The sequence below is a fragment of the Vulpes lagopus genome, chromosome 4 (genome assembly GCF_018345385.1).
Source record: "Vulpes lagopus strain Blue_001 chromosome 4, ASM1834538v1, whole genome shotgun sequence".
Taxonomy (NCBI): Eukaryota; Metazoa; Chordata; class Mammalia; order Carnivora; family Canidae; genus Vulpes; species Vulpes lagopus.
The window spans coordinates 50923779-50942963 of NC_054827.1; the positions used below are offsets into that span (position 1 = coordinate 50923779).

The window sequence follows — 19185 nt, forward strand, 5'->3', positions numbered from 1 at the left end:
AATTCTGTAGCTTTATTTAATTCTCTATCTAGCTGGTGTCAGATATGTTGCTTGTGCCTTTCTGGGGGCTGGCAAGATTTTTTTCTTAAGATTTTATTTATTCATTTAAGGGAGAGAGAGAAAGAACGAGAGAGAGGACAAGTGAGAGGAAGGAGCAGGCTCCCCATTGAGCAGGGAGCCCGATGTGGGGCTCGATCTCAGGACAACCACCCGAGCCCAAGGCAGATGCCCCACACAACTGGGCCACCGAGGCACCCCACAATAAGTTTTACTGATAAGACTGTTCCACTGTTTGCACTTAGCATAAACCTATAAATTTATTATTGTTACTATGTTGCAACTTTGAGATGATGTTTTCACCACTTCAGCAGTTAAAGTATCTCCACTTGCTGTTGTTAAAGCAAAGTGTGCCTGGGTGCACCACCCAACAAGGGAGAGCCTTCTGTTTTCCTTAAGGCATTGGTCTTTTTTTTTTTTTTAATAATTTTTTTTAAATTTTTATTTATTTATGATAGTCACAGAGAGAGAGAGAAAGAGGCAGAGACACAGGCAGGGGGAGAAGCAGGCTCCATGCACCGGGAGCCCGACGTGGGATTCGATCCCGGGTCTCCAGGATCGCGCCCTGGGCCAAAGGCAGGCACCAAACCGCTGCGCCACCCAGGGATCCCAAGGCATTGGTCTTAAAAATAGGCAAATACAAAACTTTCCGTATAATTATATTGATCTTGAAATGCACTGGCAATAAGCCTTCATAAAGCCAGCTGGGGTGGGGTGGGGGGGCGGTGAGCAGGCAAGAGGGAGGGACTTGTCAACAGGTTGGGAGGCTAAGCGTTCTTACTGCCCCTACTTGACAAAGTGAGCCATGAGGATGCCGAAGCTCAGCCCACGGTCAGACTGGTATTGTGTGATCACCCACACAGTTGGCCAGGACAGAGCAAAGGGTTAAGATGGTGGCCTCTGTCACCACCCAATCTAATAATGACATGGGTGTGTTGTCACAGGGCTGCCACAGATCTGAGATGAATTTCCCTGAGTTGTCAGAAATACCCAAATAAAGAATCTTGAAGAAGAATGACAACTCAAAGGAAGTCAACTCTTGGGTTAATCTTCAAAAGAGAATGAAAAAAAAAAAAAAAAAAGGGCAAGCCTTGTTTCTGGCACTGGGTTGGACGAGGAAGTAGGAAACCAAAAATCACTAGACAGTTTATATCCTGGACTTTTTTACCTTGATTAACCTATTCCAAATAAGCAATTAAGTGCTTTCAGGTCAGTGACTCTGGAGAAAAACAGAGGAGCAATTCTGCAGCTACACAATCTTGATCGCAATTTTTTTTTTTTTTAATTTGGAGCTCTCTTGTTTTTTGTAATAATCAAGCTTATTGAGGTATAATTCACACATAATAAAAGTCGCCCTTTGGAAATGTTTGATGAGTTTTGACAAATGTACTTGTAGCTCCTGACAATCCAGAGAACTTTGTCATCACCCTGAGAGATCCCTGATGCTCCTTCCCTTCCACTGTTTCCCCCCCATCCCCATAGTCCCTGGCAACTCCTGATCTAGTCTTGCCTTTTCCAAAATGCCATATAAATGGGCTCATGCAGCATGTGGCCTTTTTCTTGTCTTGATTTTTTTAAAAAAAGATTTTATTTATTTATTCATGAAAGACACACACAGAGAGAGAGAGAGGCAGAGACACAGGCAGAGGGAGATCCTGTGGGGGTCCCTGTGGGGATCACGCCCTGGGCCAAAGGCAGCCGCTCACCTGCTGAGCCCCTCAAGGCATCCCTCGGTCTTGATTTTTAAGAGTTCATTGTGATGAGACTGAATTGAAATGGAACCAGAGAGATTATTCCGGAGGTAATGTCTTGGATTAACCGCAATTATTGCGTCTACTTGAAGAAGCAGCTAAATGAGTCATATTTCTGACCTTCGATTTCAAAGAAAGCCTATTTCTCTCCCGTTTTAAAAAAGAACATTATGATTTCCAAAGTGCAACTTCAGAGGCGAGTCTGGGTTTTTTTTTTTTTTTCTCTTACAGAAGTGAAAGGACACAAACGGGCGGCCCGGGTGGCTCAGTGGTTTAGCGCCACCTTCGGCCCAGGGCGTGACTCTGGAGTCCCGGGATCCGGTCCCACTTCGGGCCCCCTGCATGGAGCCTGCTTCTCCCTCTGCCTGTGTCTCTGCCTCTCTCTCTCTCTCTGTGTCTCTCATGAATAAATAAATAAAAATCTTAAAAAAGAAAAAAAAGAAAGAAAAGAAAAGGCAGGAACGGTTTCAGAGCCAGGCGCTGAGCCCGCAGTCCCGGCCCTCCCCGGGGGTGCGGCAGGGCAGGGCAGCGGAGCGAGGTGAGGGCCTCCTTCGAGCCCCAGCCCGTCGGCGGCGGCCGGGCACATTCTGCGGGCCGCTGCCTGTCTCGTGCCTGGGACGCAGCGGCCATGCGGAGGCTCCCGAGCGCCGGGGCTTCGCGCCCCAGAGGAGGCCGCCGCTCACCACCCACCTGGCAGAGGACTGGTGCTGCTTGCTCTTCCGGGAGGAGGTGGTGCTGGTTGGCTGCTGCCGCATCACGTGGGCCACGCCCACATTCAAGGGCTGGGCGGCGGGGAGGGTCACATGACCAGTCAACAGCGCGGGCTGCTGCATGATGGGATTGTAATGGCTGCCGTGAGCGTGCGTGTTCCTGAGTGGGAGGCGGGAAAACAAGGCTCTTTTATTGGTTTGAAGCATATGCGGCTTTTTTTAAGATGAAAGTCCCCCCCCGCCCCGCCCCAATTAAAAGCCATTAAAAAAAAAAAAGCCGGTCCTCAGGAGCTCACGGGGTTGAAGAGATGAGCTCGCCAGGTGGTTTAGGGGCTGCTCTGAAGGGGTTCGCGGGAGCACAGTTGGTGAGTGATGAGGCGGGCACTGCAACTGGGAAGAATGCAAGCTGCGAGTTCAGCTTACGTTCTGGGGAGAGGAGACAAATACTCCTCCCTCTACCTTTCAAGGTCCCCAAACAGGTGACCTGTGCATTTTATTTTAAACCTACAAGTGCCTTTAATGGGTTCTTGCGCTCTGTGACTAGGGTGTCTGTGGCAATGTCATTTTATAAGTGAGAAATTCACAGCTTATGTTTAAAACAAAAAACAACAAACCCTTGAAATCTAGGCGTTGTAATGTTTCTGCTGTTTGGAAATGCTGACATTCCTTTGAATTCTTTCCGTGGCTCGCACGAGGCTCAGGCATGTAGCAGCTGATCAGTTAATTACATGCTTGCTGAATGGACACATTAACCTGAAGGTTGACTAGACGTGTATAGAATTTGGTACTAAGTCAAAATTAATAAAGAGACGCATGGTGATAGAAGTCCTACTGGCAGCCATTATCCTCAAAGTGGGTTCTCTTTCCAAGTTTTAGGATCTGGGTTGTGGTGGAGCTCAAAGGCTTGTTTTCCCACAGAAATATTTAAAGTGATAATCGATTAATTCAGAGACTTGGCCGTGAGAGCCCACTGAGCACATAATAAAATTAAAAAGTTAAAGGAGAATTTCTTTGCATTTAGAAAATATTATGAAATTCATCACTGCAAGTTGAGGGAAAGATGAATAGGAAAAAAAAAAAGTAGGTCGCCACTTTTGTCAAGATTTTGATAGTGTCTTTTGGACATTAGCATTTAGAAACTGTTGTTACAGCTGCTTTGCAGTTGCTGTTTCTTCTCCAGACATGGCATTCTTTTGATGTAAGTCTAGCATCAGTACTTCTCTTTTCTTTATTAGCCATGATTATGGATGTTCTTTGGCCCACACATGAAATGGAGAAGAGACTGCAAAGAAAGTCGGCTTTAAGCGTTTCTCCTGTGGTAACCAGGTAAGAGCTGAGGAGGGAGGAGGAATAGGAAAATCTGTGAGTAGGTGAGTTTTGCTGGAATTAAGTGAGCTATATAAATGCTGAAAGACAAGGGGAAAAAGTAGCATAGGATGTATGTGTGGTCTTTTAGGAGAAAATGGGGTGAGAAAAACAGTGGTCGGATAGGTATCCACTTGGTTGCTGTTCTAGTGAGCTGGGGAGGAAAGGCAGTCTCACCCAGCATGAGCCCATGTGAATGGGGGAAGGGAAGAGAACTGATGATTTATTGCCTGTCATGTACCAGGTGCCAATATAATACAGGTGAGATACAGGTCATGTGCTTTGTATTCTATCTTTATTTAAACCTCCCAGCAATTCTGTGAGATAGGATTCTCCCCACTTTACTGAGGGAGATACTGTGATTCATAGAGATTAAGCAACTTGACCCAGGTCATGCAGAGCCAGAATTGAACCCAGTTTTACCTTCTTTGAAAGAGCTTCCAATGAGTGGGGGTGGACGTGGTGGGTATTGTCAGTGGGAAGTGAGTGGTGCTGCAGGAGAGAGCCTGTGTCCTCTCCTGTTCCTACCAGTCAGGAGATTAAATGGAGGACTAGAGGGAGCTGCATTTGAGGCCTGACTGGGAAGGTTTCTCTCTCCACCCCCCCCTTCGTTTTTACAGAGAGCTCTTCATTCACAATAGCCTTCTAGACAAAAAAAGAACTTCAGGGAGGCTCCGTGGTTGGGTATGGAGACTGTCAAAAGATGGGGGGATGCCCTGATGTTTGTATGGAGAGAGCCTGGAGGGTCATGGGAAGCTGGTGAAGGAGGCACAGTGATGGTGCTGGAATGGTATGGTGGAGAGTACAAGGAAAAGTGCAAAGTGGCCATAGAAACAACAGAGCAAGGTGTTGGTGAGAAAGTCAGTGAGTAGGATGGTGGGGTGCTGGAAACAGATACAGGGGGTGTGGTGTACTGGTAGCTGTCAGCTGCAGGCCTCTGGGGTCTGTGGAAAAAGGACTTTGAGCTCTCAGATATGACTATTCACCGAAGAGACACATGCAGCAAACATGCGACAGTTTACCCTTCCAAGTAAGCCCCATTCTGTCAAGCTTTCCCCTGACAGGTCAGATACAACTCCAGTGTGCCCATGTCTCAAAACACTTTGAGAACACCTTCTAGAATTGCTTAGGAGCCTCAGGAACTCCCATCTGCAGTCTTTAACTGCTGACACATCTTTGTTTTTTGGGAGTGGAATTTAATTCTGAGACAAAAACCAAAAATCATCCAGAGGCAAGTCCGTGAATTACACTGGTGATCAAACGATGTAACTGAATTTATGGTTGAAAATGGCAACTGACCATAAAGTAATGATGCTGATTTTCTTAATATCCTGGTACATTTATTTAAAAATTAACTCCCATTACACTGCAGTTATATTCCACATAATCTTTTTAATTTAAAAAGTTCTCAACAAACCACAGAATTCACAGTACAGGCCAGCCTGGCAGCTCTCTGGATGAGCAGCGGACATGCCTCCCATCCTAGACATACCTACTTTGCTGCTTACCTCCAGTCAGCCAACTGCTGGGTGCCTGCCATTGTCTCGGGAATCACAGTTGCGTGCTGCACGGATGTGTGGGTGGCCACTCCGGTCAACTGCTGCCATGCCGGGGGAAGCAGGATTTGCTGGGTCCCACTTGGCCAGGCCTGCTGTAGAGCAGAGGATGTATGCCATCAATATGTGTGTTAATCACATAATCTGTCTGCCTGAGTCAAGTCCTTATTGTGTGCCCAGGGTTGTGGTAGACCCTGTAATGAGTGTGAAAATGGAGACCTGGTCGCAAAAATTAAGTTACGGGGAGATAAAATTAACATCTGTGACCTACCTACATAGAAGATAAAAAGTAGTACATGAGCAAAGAGTCGTATGGAAGGGACTTATTTGTGTGGAAGAATGATTTGTTTATAAATTTGCTATAAGAACAACACTCAAAGTTTTCAAAAGTTCACTTATTGGGCCACACAAAGGTAACTTTTTGCCAAGAAATTTTCCATCTAATATCCTTTATTTATATTTTGCCTTTTTATTAATTAGAATCTAGACCTCCAACTTGTGTGATCTGAATCTAAAGTTAACATAATTATGGGGCGCCTGGGTGGCTCAGTCAGTTAAGCGTCTGCCTTTAGCTCAGGTCATGATCCCAGGGTCCTCGGATCAAGCCCTACATTGGGCACCTTGCTCAGAGGGGAGCCTGCTTCTCCCTCTCCCTCTGCTTGTACTCTCTCCGTCAAATAAATAAATAAAAGTTTAAAAAAATAAAGTAACATAATTCTGAGATCACCAGATACTTGCCCACATCAGAGAGCAAGCATCAAGTAAAATTCTTAGCTGGGACCCTAAGCTTAATTAAGAATTACCTTGATCCATCAGAGCAAAAATGAGATGTAGTTAGAAAGTCAGATTGATTCTTCATAAATGTTAAGCTTTTTCTAAGAACTCTGAAATGAACTTTACTGATTTTTTTTCCTTGAATAGAGTCACTGGGGGCAGGAGGGTGTTTGGGGTACCAAGCTTTCTATATCTTCAGTCACTTTTCTGCTTGCCTCTGGTTATTCGATGATTCAGACTGAACACAGCTGTCCAAACTTGGACACTTAAAGGAATACCACTGTGGTAAAATACTTCTTGGGCAGGTCAAGAATTTAAAGATCCAGTTACTTGTTCTTTGCATTGGGCTGGGTATCACTAACCTTGGATAATTTATTTAATATAGTGCTCCACAAACTGCATCTTTAATATGTGTGTTTTGGCTCATATGTACTAACAAGCACTTCTGGAAATGAATCACAAACGTGAGTCAGAGCTTAACAAACAGTGATGTGTATAAAATGATACAACGACATTTTAGATCTGAGTGGCGGGTTCACCTGGTCCAGCCCTCTCAGGGGGCAGATGAGACCCCGTGAGATCTCTTATACTTTTTCACATTGCCTGTTTGCTTTTTTTTTTTTTTTTTCCTGTTTGCATATTGCTGTGTTTTGATACAGGCAAAAAGCTCAGGGACCAGTTTATATAGTAAGTGCTTAATTAATAAATGTTTGTTGATAAAATGAAAGAAGCAATTCAACCAAGGCAATTAATTACAGTTAACTATATTTCAAGTTTACTGAATTCAGACACAGCAGAAAAATAACTGATTAAAACAGTTTATGCGCTCAAAAAGTTAAATGAGTGACAATTTCATTGGCATAAGATTTATATTGACTTTGAGACTCACTTCAGCTTTCATGAAAAGCATGTATTCTGACTGTTATACTTTTAAAAAATAAATCTTGATATTAAGCCAAGGACATCATTTTTTCCCTCTACTTCCCTAAAATGGATAACATTTTACCTCAGAGAGAAGTGTAAAGGCTGTTTTAATTTTTGACCCTCTCAGTGAATGACAGGTTCGACTCAGGTGAGATGATACTTCACACTTGTGTAATTACTTGTACACGCTTATGTAGACTTATAATTTATTACTACTTTAGATAAGATTAGAGCCAATACATTTTTTTAAAGATTCTATTTATTCATTTGAGAGAGAGAGAGAGGGAAGCACAAGCAGGGGAGAGGCAGAGGGAGAGGGAGAAGCAGGCTCCCTGCTGAGCAGGGAGCCTGACGCGGGGCTCAATCCCATACCCTGAGATCATGACCTGAGCCAAAATCAAGAGTCGGACGCTCAACCAATGGAGCCACACAGGTACCCCAAGTTTCTGACTTCATCTTTTTTTTTTTTTTTTTAGATTCTATTTATTTATTCATGAGAGACACAGAGAGAGAGACAGAGACACAGGCAGAGGGAGAAGCAGGCTCCATGCAGGGAGCCCAACGTGGGACTTGATCCAGGGACTCCAGGATCACGCCCTGGGCTGAAGGCGGCACTAAACCGCTGAGCCACCTGGGCTGCCCTCTGACTTCATCTTAACACCAGTTCTGTGAGGTAAGGGCTGTTATTTCTCCCCATTTGTTAGATGGGTAAACTGAACTGCAGAGAGGCTAAATAACCTTCCCAGAAATATAGTAAATTAAATATTTATTGCTCTTTGTAGCAACTGAAATGATAGCAAAGGAATAAAACAATACAGAGATCCATAAGGACAAAGACAATACAGTTAACAAAATCCTGGAAGCTGGAAAACAGAAGGGCAATTACTGAGTTAGAAGACTAGGAAATCTACAGGCAAGTCTGCACATTAAACCATGACATTCCTTTATTCCTCAGTTTGCAGACCCTGGTGGGTGGAGGATTCTCTCTAGGAAAACTGAGAGTCCAAGAGGAAAAACTACAGATACGTTGGAGGATCAGGAAATTTGCCAATGAAAATGCTGGGTTCGGGGCACCCGGGTGGCTCAGCAGTTGAGCATCTGCCTTTGGCACAGGTTGTGATCCTGGGGTCCTGGGGTCAGGCTCTCCACAGGGAGCCTGCTTCTCCCCCTGCCTGTGCCTCTGCCCCTCCCTGTGTGTGTCTCATGAATAAATAGATAAAATCTAAAAAAAAAAAAAAAAAAGGAAAATGTGGGGCTCATTCCTTGTCAGACTAGAGAGAAGCCCTCATTCAATAGTCCTTTCCCTCCTGTAGCTTTCAAATTAGTTTTTTGTGCTTCAGTCTTAGAAATGAATGAATAGCCAGATAAAGGTAGCTTCTAACATGGAAGAGTCTAAAACAAACAAACAAAAAAAACTCAGAGAAAACAAAAACAGTGTAGAAATCAGAAGAAAATTTCCAAAAACTGGGCAGCCCCAGTGGCTCAGCGGTTTAGCACTGCCTTCAGCCCAGGGTGTGATCCTGGAGACCTTGGATCAAGTCTCACATTGGGCTCCCGGCATGGGGCTTGCATCTCCCTCTGCCTGTGTCTCTGCCTCTCATGAATAAATAAATAAAAAATCTTAAAAAAATTTTTTTCCAAAAACTTAAACTGTCCTCACAGAGTCAAAAAAAAAAAAAAAAGTGTGTGTGTGTATACATACAGATGAAACATCATATACAGGAATATATATCTATATCTCCATATCTATATTCAGAGAATAAGAAAGAATTCTTAGAAATGAGAACTGTAACAAGTTAATTCCATAGAAGGTTTTAATTTTTGTAAATTAAAAATTTTTTAAAGATCTTATTTATTCATGAGAGATAGAGAGAGGCAGAGACATAGACAGAGGGAGAAGCAGGCTCCTTGCGGGGAGCCTGATGTGGGACTCGATCTCAGGACCCCGGGATTACGATGTGACCAAATGCAGATGCTCAACCACTGAGTCACTCAGGCATCCCTCCATAGAAGGTATTTTTAAAAAAGTTGAGAAAATGTCTTGGAAAGAACAGGCAGATAGAACAGAGAGAGAAATGGGAAAAAAAGATGAAAATCATTAGATTAATTCAGAAGTACCAACACCCAATTAATTATCACATAGAGGAAACAGAAAGTGCTGGCTTGGGCAGCACATATACTAAAATTGGAACAATACGGAGAAAATAAGCATGGCCCCTGCCAAAGGATGACACACAAATTCATGAAGCATTCCATATTGAAAAAAAGGAGGAGAAACAGAGAAAGTAGAAGGGAAAAAATTAAAGGTAAAGAGAAAGAAAAACTTCTAGACTAAAAGGGCAGTGTCTAAGACAATGTGTGAAAAAAGACCCATGAGGAAGCATATAGTCATGAAATTTCAGACCACCATGGACAACGAGAGTCTTAAGAGTCTTAACCTAATGAAAAAATGAAACCACCATTAACTCCAGAAAAAACAAGTTGCATAGGAAAGGAACAGAATCCTAATATATTATGAGGCTCAGCTGAGAATAATATTATATAATAACGATAATAATTATGTAAATAATGCAAAATGGTTGAATAAGAAACTTCCATGGGAGGAATGGGAGAAAGGAAGAGAGAGTGAGAGACAGAGTGCATGACTAGGTGGGTACTGTGAGGATGGGGTGGCTAAGTCTTCATCTTCCACAGCAGGAAGACAACTGATACCCAAAATGGAAATAGTAGTAAAAATTAGTGTCAGTATGTTATTTAGAAACTTGGGAGTTAAATAACAAAACAAGACAGTTAAAAAGTTATTTTGGGGGATTGGGAAGTGGGAATGGGATAGAGCAAGAGCTACTATTTTCTAGTAAATTTGTGGACTCATGTAACTTTAAAAATTAGGTATATGTATTATTTTGAAAGAAAAATTAAATTCAAAAATAACTTCCTTTTGGATAAATTCAAAAGTCCTATAGCTGGTAAGTGGTGGGACTGGCCTCTGACTTGTAGGCAATCAAATTCTAGAGCCCATGCTCTCAGCTAGCATACTGCCTCTCTTTATGGAGAGGATACACAGAAATGATGGCTCTGTTGAGGACCAGGGACTCGTGGTAAATGCATAAAAGTAGCATGGAAAAGTCCTTATTCAGTAACAATTCAAGCAGCATGCAAGACAGAAGCAGAGAGCAAGACAGAATGGTTGGACAGACTGGTTGCTGAAAATGTTACCAGAGGAGGTTTTGAATGAGAAGCATTGAAGTTTTGTAATTTGGACAGTTTAAGAAGTTCCAGCCAAATGTTTGTCCTTAGGGAAATGTTTAAAGGGATTCAGGTGCTATGACTGGACTGGCTAGGAGAGGGCAAAAACCATCGTGGAAGGCTACAGTCTACAAGGATATGGCAAACAGGAATCTCCACGTTTTGGGAGGTGGGAGGGCACTCAGAATTTTTGTTCCAGCCTTTCTAGTAGTCAAAGGGGGTTTTGGATCCTGGCATTTGGAAAATGAGATAAATTCAGTATTGCCTCATTCAAGAACTGGATTTCCCACCTCTCTACCTTTACCCACTCATTCACAATTCCTGATGGTGGTCAATATGTGAGCTCTGGCTTGAGGCTTGGGAGGACAGGGGGGACAGTACCGACAAGGCTGTACTCGTAAGGACAGTCTGTGACGCTCACTTCCAGATCACTGAAACAAGAGGGTGTGATTTCACTCCAGCTTTACATGCACATATCCTTGGGGGCACCCCAGAGAGATGGTTTCCCTTTGAAGGATGTGGGATGCTGCTGGAAGGTGGGGAGGAAAAGGCAAAGCAAATAAAATGAACATGAGGAATGGATTCAAAAGACTCCGACTCTAAAGCTTCACAAGTAAAATCCTTGGAGAGCTTTAAATTTTAGTAAAAAGAGTGATACCCACTTTTTGGATATACTTAAAGAATAACATTTGAAGTGCCTTTGCCTGATACCTAGAAATTTACCCAGAGAAAAATGAAGGCACTAGTTTAAATGTTTAGTTATTGAAGTTAGCTTACTTTCGTCCTTTGAAGGGACCACTTAAAAATACCTAGGAGAAAGCTGCACCCTTCCAGGTTAACATCCTGGCATAGATTAAGTGACAAACAGAGAACGAAAAAGCAACCGATGGACAGAAAGACATGGTGATACTGGATAGCACAGGAAGTTCTTTTAACCCAATATAAGAAATCTTTGCATGTCAAGCCACATTGGTCTACCATGCCCTTTTTAATAGCTACACGGTGTTCCATTTTATGCACACACATCAATTTATCTAACAAATCTCCTGCTGATGAACATTCAAATTGCTTCTAGTAGGTCCCTGTTAGAAACACTGTAGTGACTAAACTCTTTGTACAAGTATTTTTTTGTTCCCTCTCCCAATTACACCTTTAGATTAAATCCACTCGGGAGATTTACAGCACTCTAGGGACTCTTTTTCAAGTAGGCAAAAGGTACAGCTCTTCCCTGCTATGAATAAAGGATAAACAAATTCAGAAATGCTGAGCCTACTGGTTTTCACCAAACTGAATAATGAAGAATGTCTAGGTTAACTAAGAAGAATGTTAATTATTGTTTCTTTCAGAACTGATTTCTGGCCTGCCAGGATTAAGTGGGCAAACAAAAAAGATCTGTAAGTATGTGTGAATTCTATAGGTTCTGGCTCACAGAGGAGGAGCACTGGGAGGCTCATCTGGATTTCTGCCACTCAGAGAAAATAGGAACAAGCTCCTTGGCCCCTGAAGTGAGCTTGCAGTTCTTTCTCTTGGTCCTTCTTGGCTTTTTCCAACCTTCCTACTACCAAACTGTGTGAGCAAAAGGAAGCTATGAGGACCAGTGGGACAGGTAGAAGTAGAGGGTCTGCGTTAAATACAGAAGGTTCTGCGTATAAACTTTCAGCAACACAACTTTGTGTGCCATCAGAAGCTGGTGTCAGTGGTCACTGGAGTGTCATTCTTGACTTAAGAACAGAGATAAAGAATAGTTAATATCCACCTTTAACAAGCTGTTCCAGAACATAGAAGGAGAGGGTAAAAATATCCAACATATTTTATGAGACTGGGGTGACCTCGATGTTCAAATTAGATAAGGATTCTATAAGAGAGAGAAATTATATGCCATTTCTCACTTCCGAACACAGACGCAAAAACACTAACCGTGGTATATACCAACAATCCAGTATTGAAAAGCATAAAAGCCTAACAAACAAATATCAAATAAAGCTCATCTCAGAAATGTAAGGATAGTTTAACATTAAAAATCTGTTAATGGGGGCACCTGGGTGGCTCAGTGGTTGAGCGTCTTCAGCTCAGGGCGTGATCCCGGGGTCCTAGGATCGAGTCCCACATTGGGCTCCCAGGAGGGAGCCTGCTTCTCCCTCTGCCTGTGTCTCAGCCTCTCTCTGTGTGCCTCTCATGAGGAAATAAATAAAATCTCACAAAATAAGGTATTTTTAAAAAACCTGTTAATGTAACTTTTCACATTAACAGATGAATGAACAAAAAAACCAGATGAGTATTTTAATAGATGCAAAAAGAGCATGTGATACAACTCAGTTCATGCCCCAAGTGGGGAACTCCTGCTCAGCAGGAAGTCTCCCTGTTTTGTTGCCCCTCCCTGCTGCTCGTGCTCTCTCTCTCAAAGTATTTTATTTTTAAAAATATTTATTTGAGAAGGGGAGGGGCAGAGGGAGAGGGAGAAGCAGACTCCCGGCTGAGCAGCGAGCCAGATGCAGGGCTTGATCCCAGGACCTAGAGATCAGGACTGAGCTGTAGGCAGATGCCTAACCGACTGAGCACAGACACACCCCTAAATAAAACCGTAAAAGGACTACTAAATAACAAACTCAATAGGCTGAAGTCAGGTTTCATCCTAGAAACCAAAAACAGATAATTGGACAATAAAATTAATAAAATTATTAATAGCAACAAAACCTGTAAAATATTTCACAACTATTCCAACAAAAGAAACCTTTAATGAAAAGAGTACAAGATAAATATAGTTATGCTGTGTTCATGCATGAAATTACAGAATACTGTAAGGATGTCAGCTTTTTCTCAAGTAAATATAAATTTATCCCAGGCCCGGCAAATACACATCAGGGCTTTTTGTTTTGAAGACAGTTGCTAACTGCTGTGTGATTCTGAGCCAGTGCTTGTTTTGTTTGTAAGAGTGACGGTTAGAGGCACCTGGGTGGCTCAGTTGGTTAAGCGTCTGCCTTCAGCTCAGTCATGATCTCAGAGTCCTAGGATCGAGTCCCTCATTGGGCTCCTTGCTCAGTGAGGAGTCTGCTTCTCCCTTTCCCTCTGCCCCTCCTCCTCCCCCATTCTCTAACAAAATCTTAAAAAAAAAAAAAAGTGATGGTTAAATTCATATGGAAATGAAGGGACAAGGATAGCAGGGAAATTTTGAAGAATGAAGTGGGAATAGGACTTTCCCTACCAGACCACAAAACATGTGTTAGTTGTAATAGTTAAGACGGCAAGACATTAGAAAGACCAATGGAATAGAGAGCCCAGACAGACCTATGCAATTCCATTATTAAAATTAAAACCCCAAACTTCTGGTTCAATATAAGATACCATAAATAAAGTGTCTGTAGGAACACTTTGAGAAAAGGCTTTGGGAACCTACCTTATTTTAAAATAAGTGTGCTTTCAAACTAACAACATTTAGGTTAAGCTGTCCTTGCTGCCCAGTGATGGAAATGATTATGTAGAAACAGTATAGCCTGGTGGTTGAACACAGATGCCAGCATCAGACTCCAGGGTTGGTGTCCTGGTTCTGTCACCTGACTGTCGTGGGACTCTGAGCCAGGGATTGTGCGCACTTCCCCTGTTTGTCAACTGGAAACAAATACCTTACTTATCTTGCTGTTGTGGGGATTAAATCAATTAACAACTATAAAGTGTCTGACATAATGATGATGTATTTGTTCGAGTGCCATTAAGGATTGATTACTAGTATCATTGTGTCACTCTGTCACCTTAAGTTTCCACAACACTTGACACATTTTCAACCAATTTCACCTCTGTGTTCTCATTCTACCACTGGAGTACCTATGTGAACGGATAAGGAAGGTTCCCGCTCACAGCTTCTGTGATCCTGGTTTTTCGACTATTATGAAATAAGGAGATAATCTCCAAGGCTCCTTTTGGCACTAAAAAAAATCATTTCTATTTTATAAGAAAGAAATTTGAGGCAAAGAAACATTAACTGACTTGCCTTAGGTCGCAAAGTTATTAGCAGAGTTAGGATTAAAACCTGTGTCTCCCATATTAATTTACATTATAAAGCTACAATAGTAATAATAATAATTTCCCCAGACTCTCCCTGTGTCTAAATTTCTTCTTGGAATTATAAGCAAGATACCCAGGAAGGTGATTCACCTGGGGATCATTCAGAATATTACTGATATATTCTAATGAGTTGAAGCACCTAACTCATCACCAAGGAGGGAATTAGCAGAGATCTATCTCTTTTGAGAACATTAACATGGATAATGGCAATACCAGTAATAATAAGGAAAGAATTACCTGGGCAAGCAGACCTGGTTGGATCTGAAGAGGCTGTGCTCCCGGGGCTTGAGTGACGATGGGCACCGCATTCTCCATTCTCACGGAATAGCCAGCGTGCTTAGAGGGCGAGGCCTGCAACCCTATTTCAGACCCGGGTGAGGGAGAGAAGAGGGGTTGTTGAGTGGTCAGAGACCACTGGATGCAGAGAACCTTCCTAGCCAGCTGGGCAGGTCTCATCTCCCCTTTAGTTTCTAACTTAAAATTTTAAAAGCCACAAGAAAACAACTTTGAATGTTTTCAAAGACTAGAAGGTCAAATTAGGGAGTCTGTGAAAACCAAAAGTGGAATAGCTCTGCTGGCAAATTACAGCAGAAAAATGGCTGCTGACATGAAAATACACTTGTGGTATGTCAAAGCCAGGGCTGTTGGGAAGAGTGCCTGAATCCACTGGAAAGGCACGGATTCGAAACCTGAGCAACCACACACAGGCTTACACCAGCAGGGTTTGCTTTGCAGAAGCAACTACTTGAGCTTTCTGTATACACTGTAACTTCATACCCAGTCAACTCCTGCTTCTTAGAACTTTCAAGAGAAGAGTGTTGGGGTGCATGGCTAAAGAATCATCTGGGGGACAGGCCTGGGAGATACTTTTCAGACAGATTGATATTTTTCATGAGAACGAGGCGAGGCTGGCTGTCCAGAGTGGCAATTCCCTATAGATAACCCGTCCAGAGGACAGCTCACTGGAGGAAATGTAAGCTGACATCAGCGTAACAGTAAGAGCACAAACAGCACGCTTATTTACAGATAGCTGGGCCTGGGACAAAAGCACCAGCAGGTGGGGAGAAAAACAACTTGGTGCAGAAGCATAAATCCTATTGTTTCTAGGCTGGCCAGAGCAGGAGGCGGGCCCTTCAGTTCAGTGATGCCAGTGCTCTCAGGAGAGTGAGGAAGCCTTTAGTCCAGGGACGTCACTGCCGGGACCGGTGCCCCAGAGGTCCCCCAGTAAGAAGCAGGTGAGGGGCTGTGTCTGCTCAGCCTTACCTTGGAAGCCGGGCGGACACACGATGAGAGCTTGCTGGAAGGGGTCGGGCCGGGCACAGATCTGGGCTGTTCCCGTCTGCAGGGGCATGCTCCGCTGAGCCACTGCAGCCATGGACGCTGCTGAAGGCTGGTAGAGTGCAGATTGGTAGTTTAGTATGGAGACTTCGGGATTGGCTAAGGAAATAGTGGCACTGGTGGAGGTGGGAGCCTAAAGGAATGATGGGGATTAAACAAAAATAAACAAAAATAAAAAATGAGGGAGGTGGTATGTTGGGAGACACGAGTCTAAATCAAATAAATGAACTCAAAAAAGAGCAAATGAATAAAAACCAAGAGCAAAAAAGCAAAGACAGAGGGGAGTGGAGACACAGCTGAAGTCTCAGGGAAAAGCAGGCACCTGCAGCCACAATAGAGAGAGTCACCGCTGGTGCTCCTACCCAGGCCATTTCTTCACATTTGTGGGGCCTGGACAGGAGTGCAGTTGGAAGCTTGCATAATGTCCTTCTAAAGACAGCAAGCAACCTGGAAGGCCAGGTTTGAATTGAGGACTCTTGGATTCCTTGGGTCCTACACTGGAACAAGGTGATGGGCGGGGGCTGGTGGTGGTGAGAGGTGACCTCCTGCCTTCCTTCTCCTGCTCCAGCTCTGTCCCACAGATTGGGGGCTTTGGGGGCACATATTTGGACCTGCCAGCCTGCATGTGCAAGCTCTGTTCATGCTCCTCTTCCATTGGGTCTGCTGGTGCAGTCCGCACTTGGGAGGATGACTCCAGGAAGAGGCCTCTGTAGGCCCAGGGGCCCAGGTCCCCAGAGCTTGGCATGGAAGCACATACACACAGAGGAAGCCTGAGACAGGCCTTGGAAGGGGATCTCCTGCTCAGGTCTAAGGGGGAGTACTGTTTACAGATACCCTCAGATGGCTGCAGAGCACATTACTGAAAATCAACACACCATAGAAATAGAGCACCAGGGAGAGGGACCCACTGAGCCTGGAGTTTCTTGTTTGAGTTTGGTGCGTTCTTACGCTGGTGTTCAGCTACAAAGTCTGAAGGCCAGAAAGGAGAGATGCCGGAGGGTCAGGAGAATTTAACTGGAGAGGAGTTAAATAAACTCTGAAATTATGTCCTCTCTCCTGTCTCTCTTGGAAAGAGGCAACATTTGGGAATGAACTTCCACGGGAAGCAAGGAATCTCAGTTCTGAATTGGGAATTCTCTGGCTTTGCCCCATCTTAGCCTCTTCACACTGATCCTGCAGCAAGATAGGTGGAGGTCACCAGTATCTTCGAATTCAACAGTTTATTACAAGTCTTGCTATTAGAGGTTACCCAGACTGAAGGCTACGGGGGGAAAGAGCCGCAAGGGTATCCTGGATACATGCAGAAATAGAATTTTAGGAAGGGTATGTCTACATGTCAAATTTGATAAAAGGGATAAAGTCTCATTTTACATTTTTTACTAATACTTAGACTTTACACTGATTTTTAGTGCAAAGCAAATTGGTTTGTTTGGAAGTAATCACTCCGTTAGGTAACGCACGTGCTTGTATTTTAAAATAAACAGTGTCACAGTAAGTGGCTCTTCTGGGGCTCCAGGTAGTGTGACTGAGAATGCACGTGTGACGTGTGCGGGGTGTGTGTTTTGTTACTGATGATGTGCCTTGTGTTTCCTCTCTGTCCTCCCAGCAGCCCCACTTGTCCTGGAGGCTCCCCACCACACATTTCCCACCGTCCCTTGGGCTTCTCTCGTTGGGGACTGGTATCTTCCAGGTTCCCACATGGGTACTCGACTGTTCCACCTCTTGCAGCTGCCTCCTCTGAACTGTCCCTGGAATCTCACTCTTCAATTGCTACTTCCTTAGCTGAAAGTCTCTCCCCTGGTGCCTGGACTCTGTTTAGTGAAGTTCTGGCCTCCACTTTTTCCCTTCGATTCTTCTTGGGGAATGAGGCTAGAACATTCTTTCCAAAAGACTACTTTGAGCATGTCACCACCTCTGCCCCCAAATATCCAATTACTGTCTAATAAACACTATAAATGCACTTTGCTCTGGCACTCCTTTCCCATGGTTTGGCCAAACCTCCCTTCCAAATTTATCTCCTTCTGCACTCTGTGCTCCTGGCACCAGCCAGAGTCAACTCACTGTTCGCAGAGCATGAGTGCAGTTCCTGCTGACTCACACAAAGCATTCTCCGGCCCACAGCATTCTCTCCAGGACTCTGTGCTTCAGGGTCTCGCCTGGGTCCCATGTGCCCCACACTGAAACTCTCCCTGACACTATCAATTTAAATGAACTTCTCTGTTATATTAACCCATCTGGGGGTGCGTGGGTGGCTCAGTCAGTTAAGTGTCTGACTCTGGATTTTGGCTCAGGTTGTGATCTTAGGGTCGTGAAATGGAGCCTCGTGTCAGGGTCCACTCTCGGCATGGAGTCGGCCTGTCCCTCTCCCTATTCTCCTCTCTCTCAAATAAAAAACAAAACAAAACAACAAAACAAACCCTTCTGCCTGCTGATGTAATGGTGTTTTGGTGATGAAAGACAAAACCATGGTGGTATTTGGTCAAGGAGCTCATAGGCCTGGCTACGGACACCTTAGCCTGAGCGCTGGGCCAGGCACTGGGAGAGACCGTTTGTTCCTCTGGACTCTGGGTCTTAGCATTAGCTCTTCCCCCTAATGGGAGTTTTAAGAATACCAATGGCCCCGGTGGGGGCAGATTCCAGGTGGCCTCTCCTGGATATAGGCAGGGGGAGAGAGGCCACAGAGGAAAAGCTTGGTCTCAGCAACTCGGGGTGCTACAGGACTGGCCTAGAATAGGCAGGGGAGGGGAGAAGGAGATGCGGTGGTGCTGGAGGCTGGGGTCAGTGCCTCTACAGTGACAGTAGGGGACCTGTCAGAAGAGAGTAGAGAGTGGAGGGCCAGGCAGAGGTATTCATATTTCAGGATTAGAACATATACACTCCCTTCCTCCGCAGGGGTGTGTGCGCACGTGCATGTGTGTTCACACACACACACACACACACACACACAGGAATGTTGAGGCCATTGCAGACTGATAGTAAGGCTGAAAAAAATTTAGGGACAGCCTTTTGGGGAAGTGGTTAAGACTAGAATTTGGGAATAAAAGTCAAAGTCTCTTAGATGTCAGAGGGAGGCAGCCTGGACTAGGATTTGGAGGTTATTCACTCTGTAAATATTTCCTGGCTATAATTCATATATTTTTTAAAGTTTTTAAAAAAAATTTATTCATGAGAGACACAGAGAGGAAGAGAGGCAGAGACACAGGCAGAGGGAGAAGCAGGCTCCATGCAGGGAGCCCGATGTGGGACTCGATCCTGGGTCTCCAGGCTCACGCCCTGGGCTGAAGGCAGGCGCTAAGCCGCTAAGCCACCCAGGGGTCCCCTATAATTCATATTTTAAAAAGCCTGTTAGGTGTGGGGTTCTGCTCATTTTTTTTTTTTTTTGCAAGAAGATGGAAATCTTTGAGA

The 19185-nt window shown here is 44.1% G+C and overlaps 1 protein-coding gene and 1 non-coding gene across 10 annotated transcripts in view; one reads left to right on the forward strand and one right to left on the reverse strand.

Moving 5' to 3' along the window:
- The window catches only part of HIPK2 (homeodomain interacting protein kinase 2), a 192476-nt gene that overhangs the window by 36021 nt on the left and 137270 nt on the right, over positions 1-19185 (reverse strand). For 7 of the 9 annotated variants that reach the window (XR_005987280.1, XM_041751674.1, XM_041751678.1 and 4 more), the window contains 4 exons: positions 15706-15913; positions 14680-14801; positions 5392-5534; positions 2499-2678 (listed from right to left, as the gene is read on the reverse strand). Coding sequence is in view for 8 of the 9 variants with exons in the window: in XM_041751674.1 (XP_041607608.1) it covers positions 2499-2678; positions 5392-5534; positions 14680-14801; positions 15706-15913 (653 nt within the window). In the remaining variant the exon portion in view is untranslated. The remainder of the gene's footprint in view (positions 1-2498; positions 2679-5391; positions 5535-14679; positions 14802-15705; positions 15914-19185) is intronic. The other 2 variants (XM_041751673.1, XM_041751676.1) reach the window with 1 other exon arrangement.
- On the forward strand, positions 9293-9399 carry LOC121490198. The gene has a single exon (XR_005987531.1). It is a non-coding gene; the product is annotated as a U6 spliceosomal RNA (small nuclear RNA).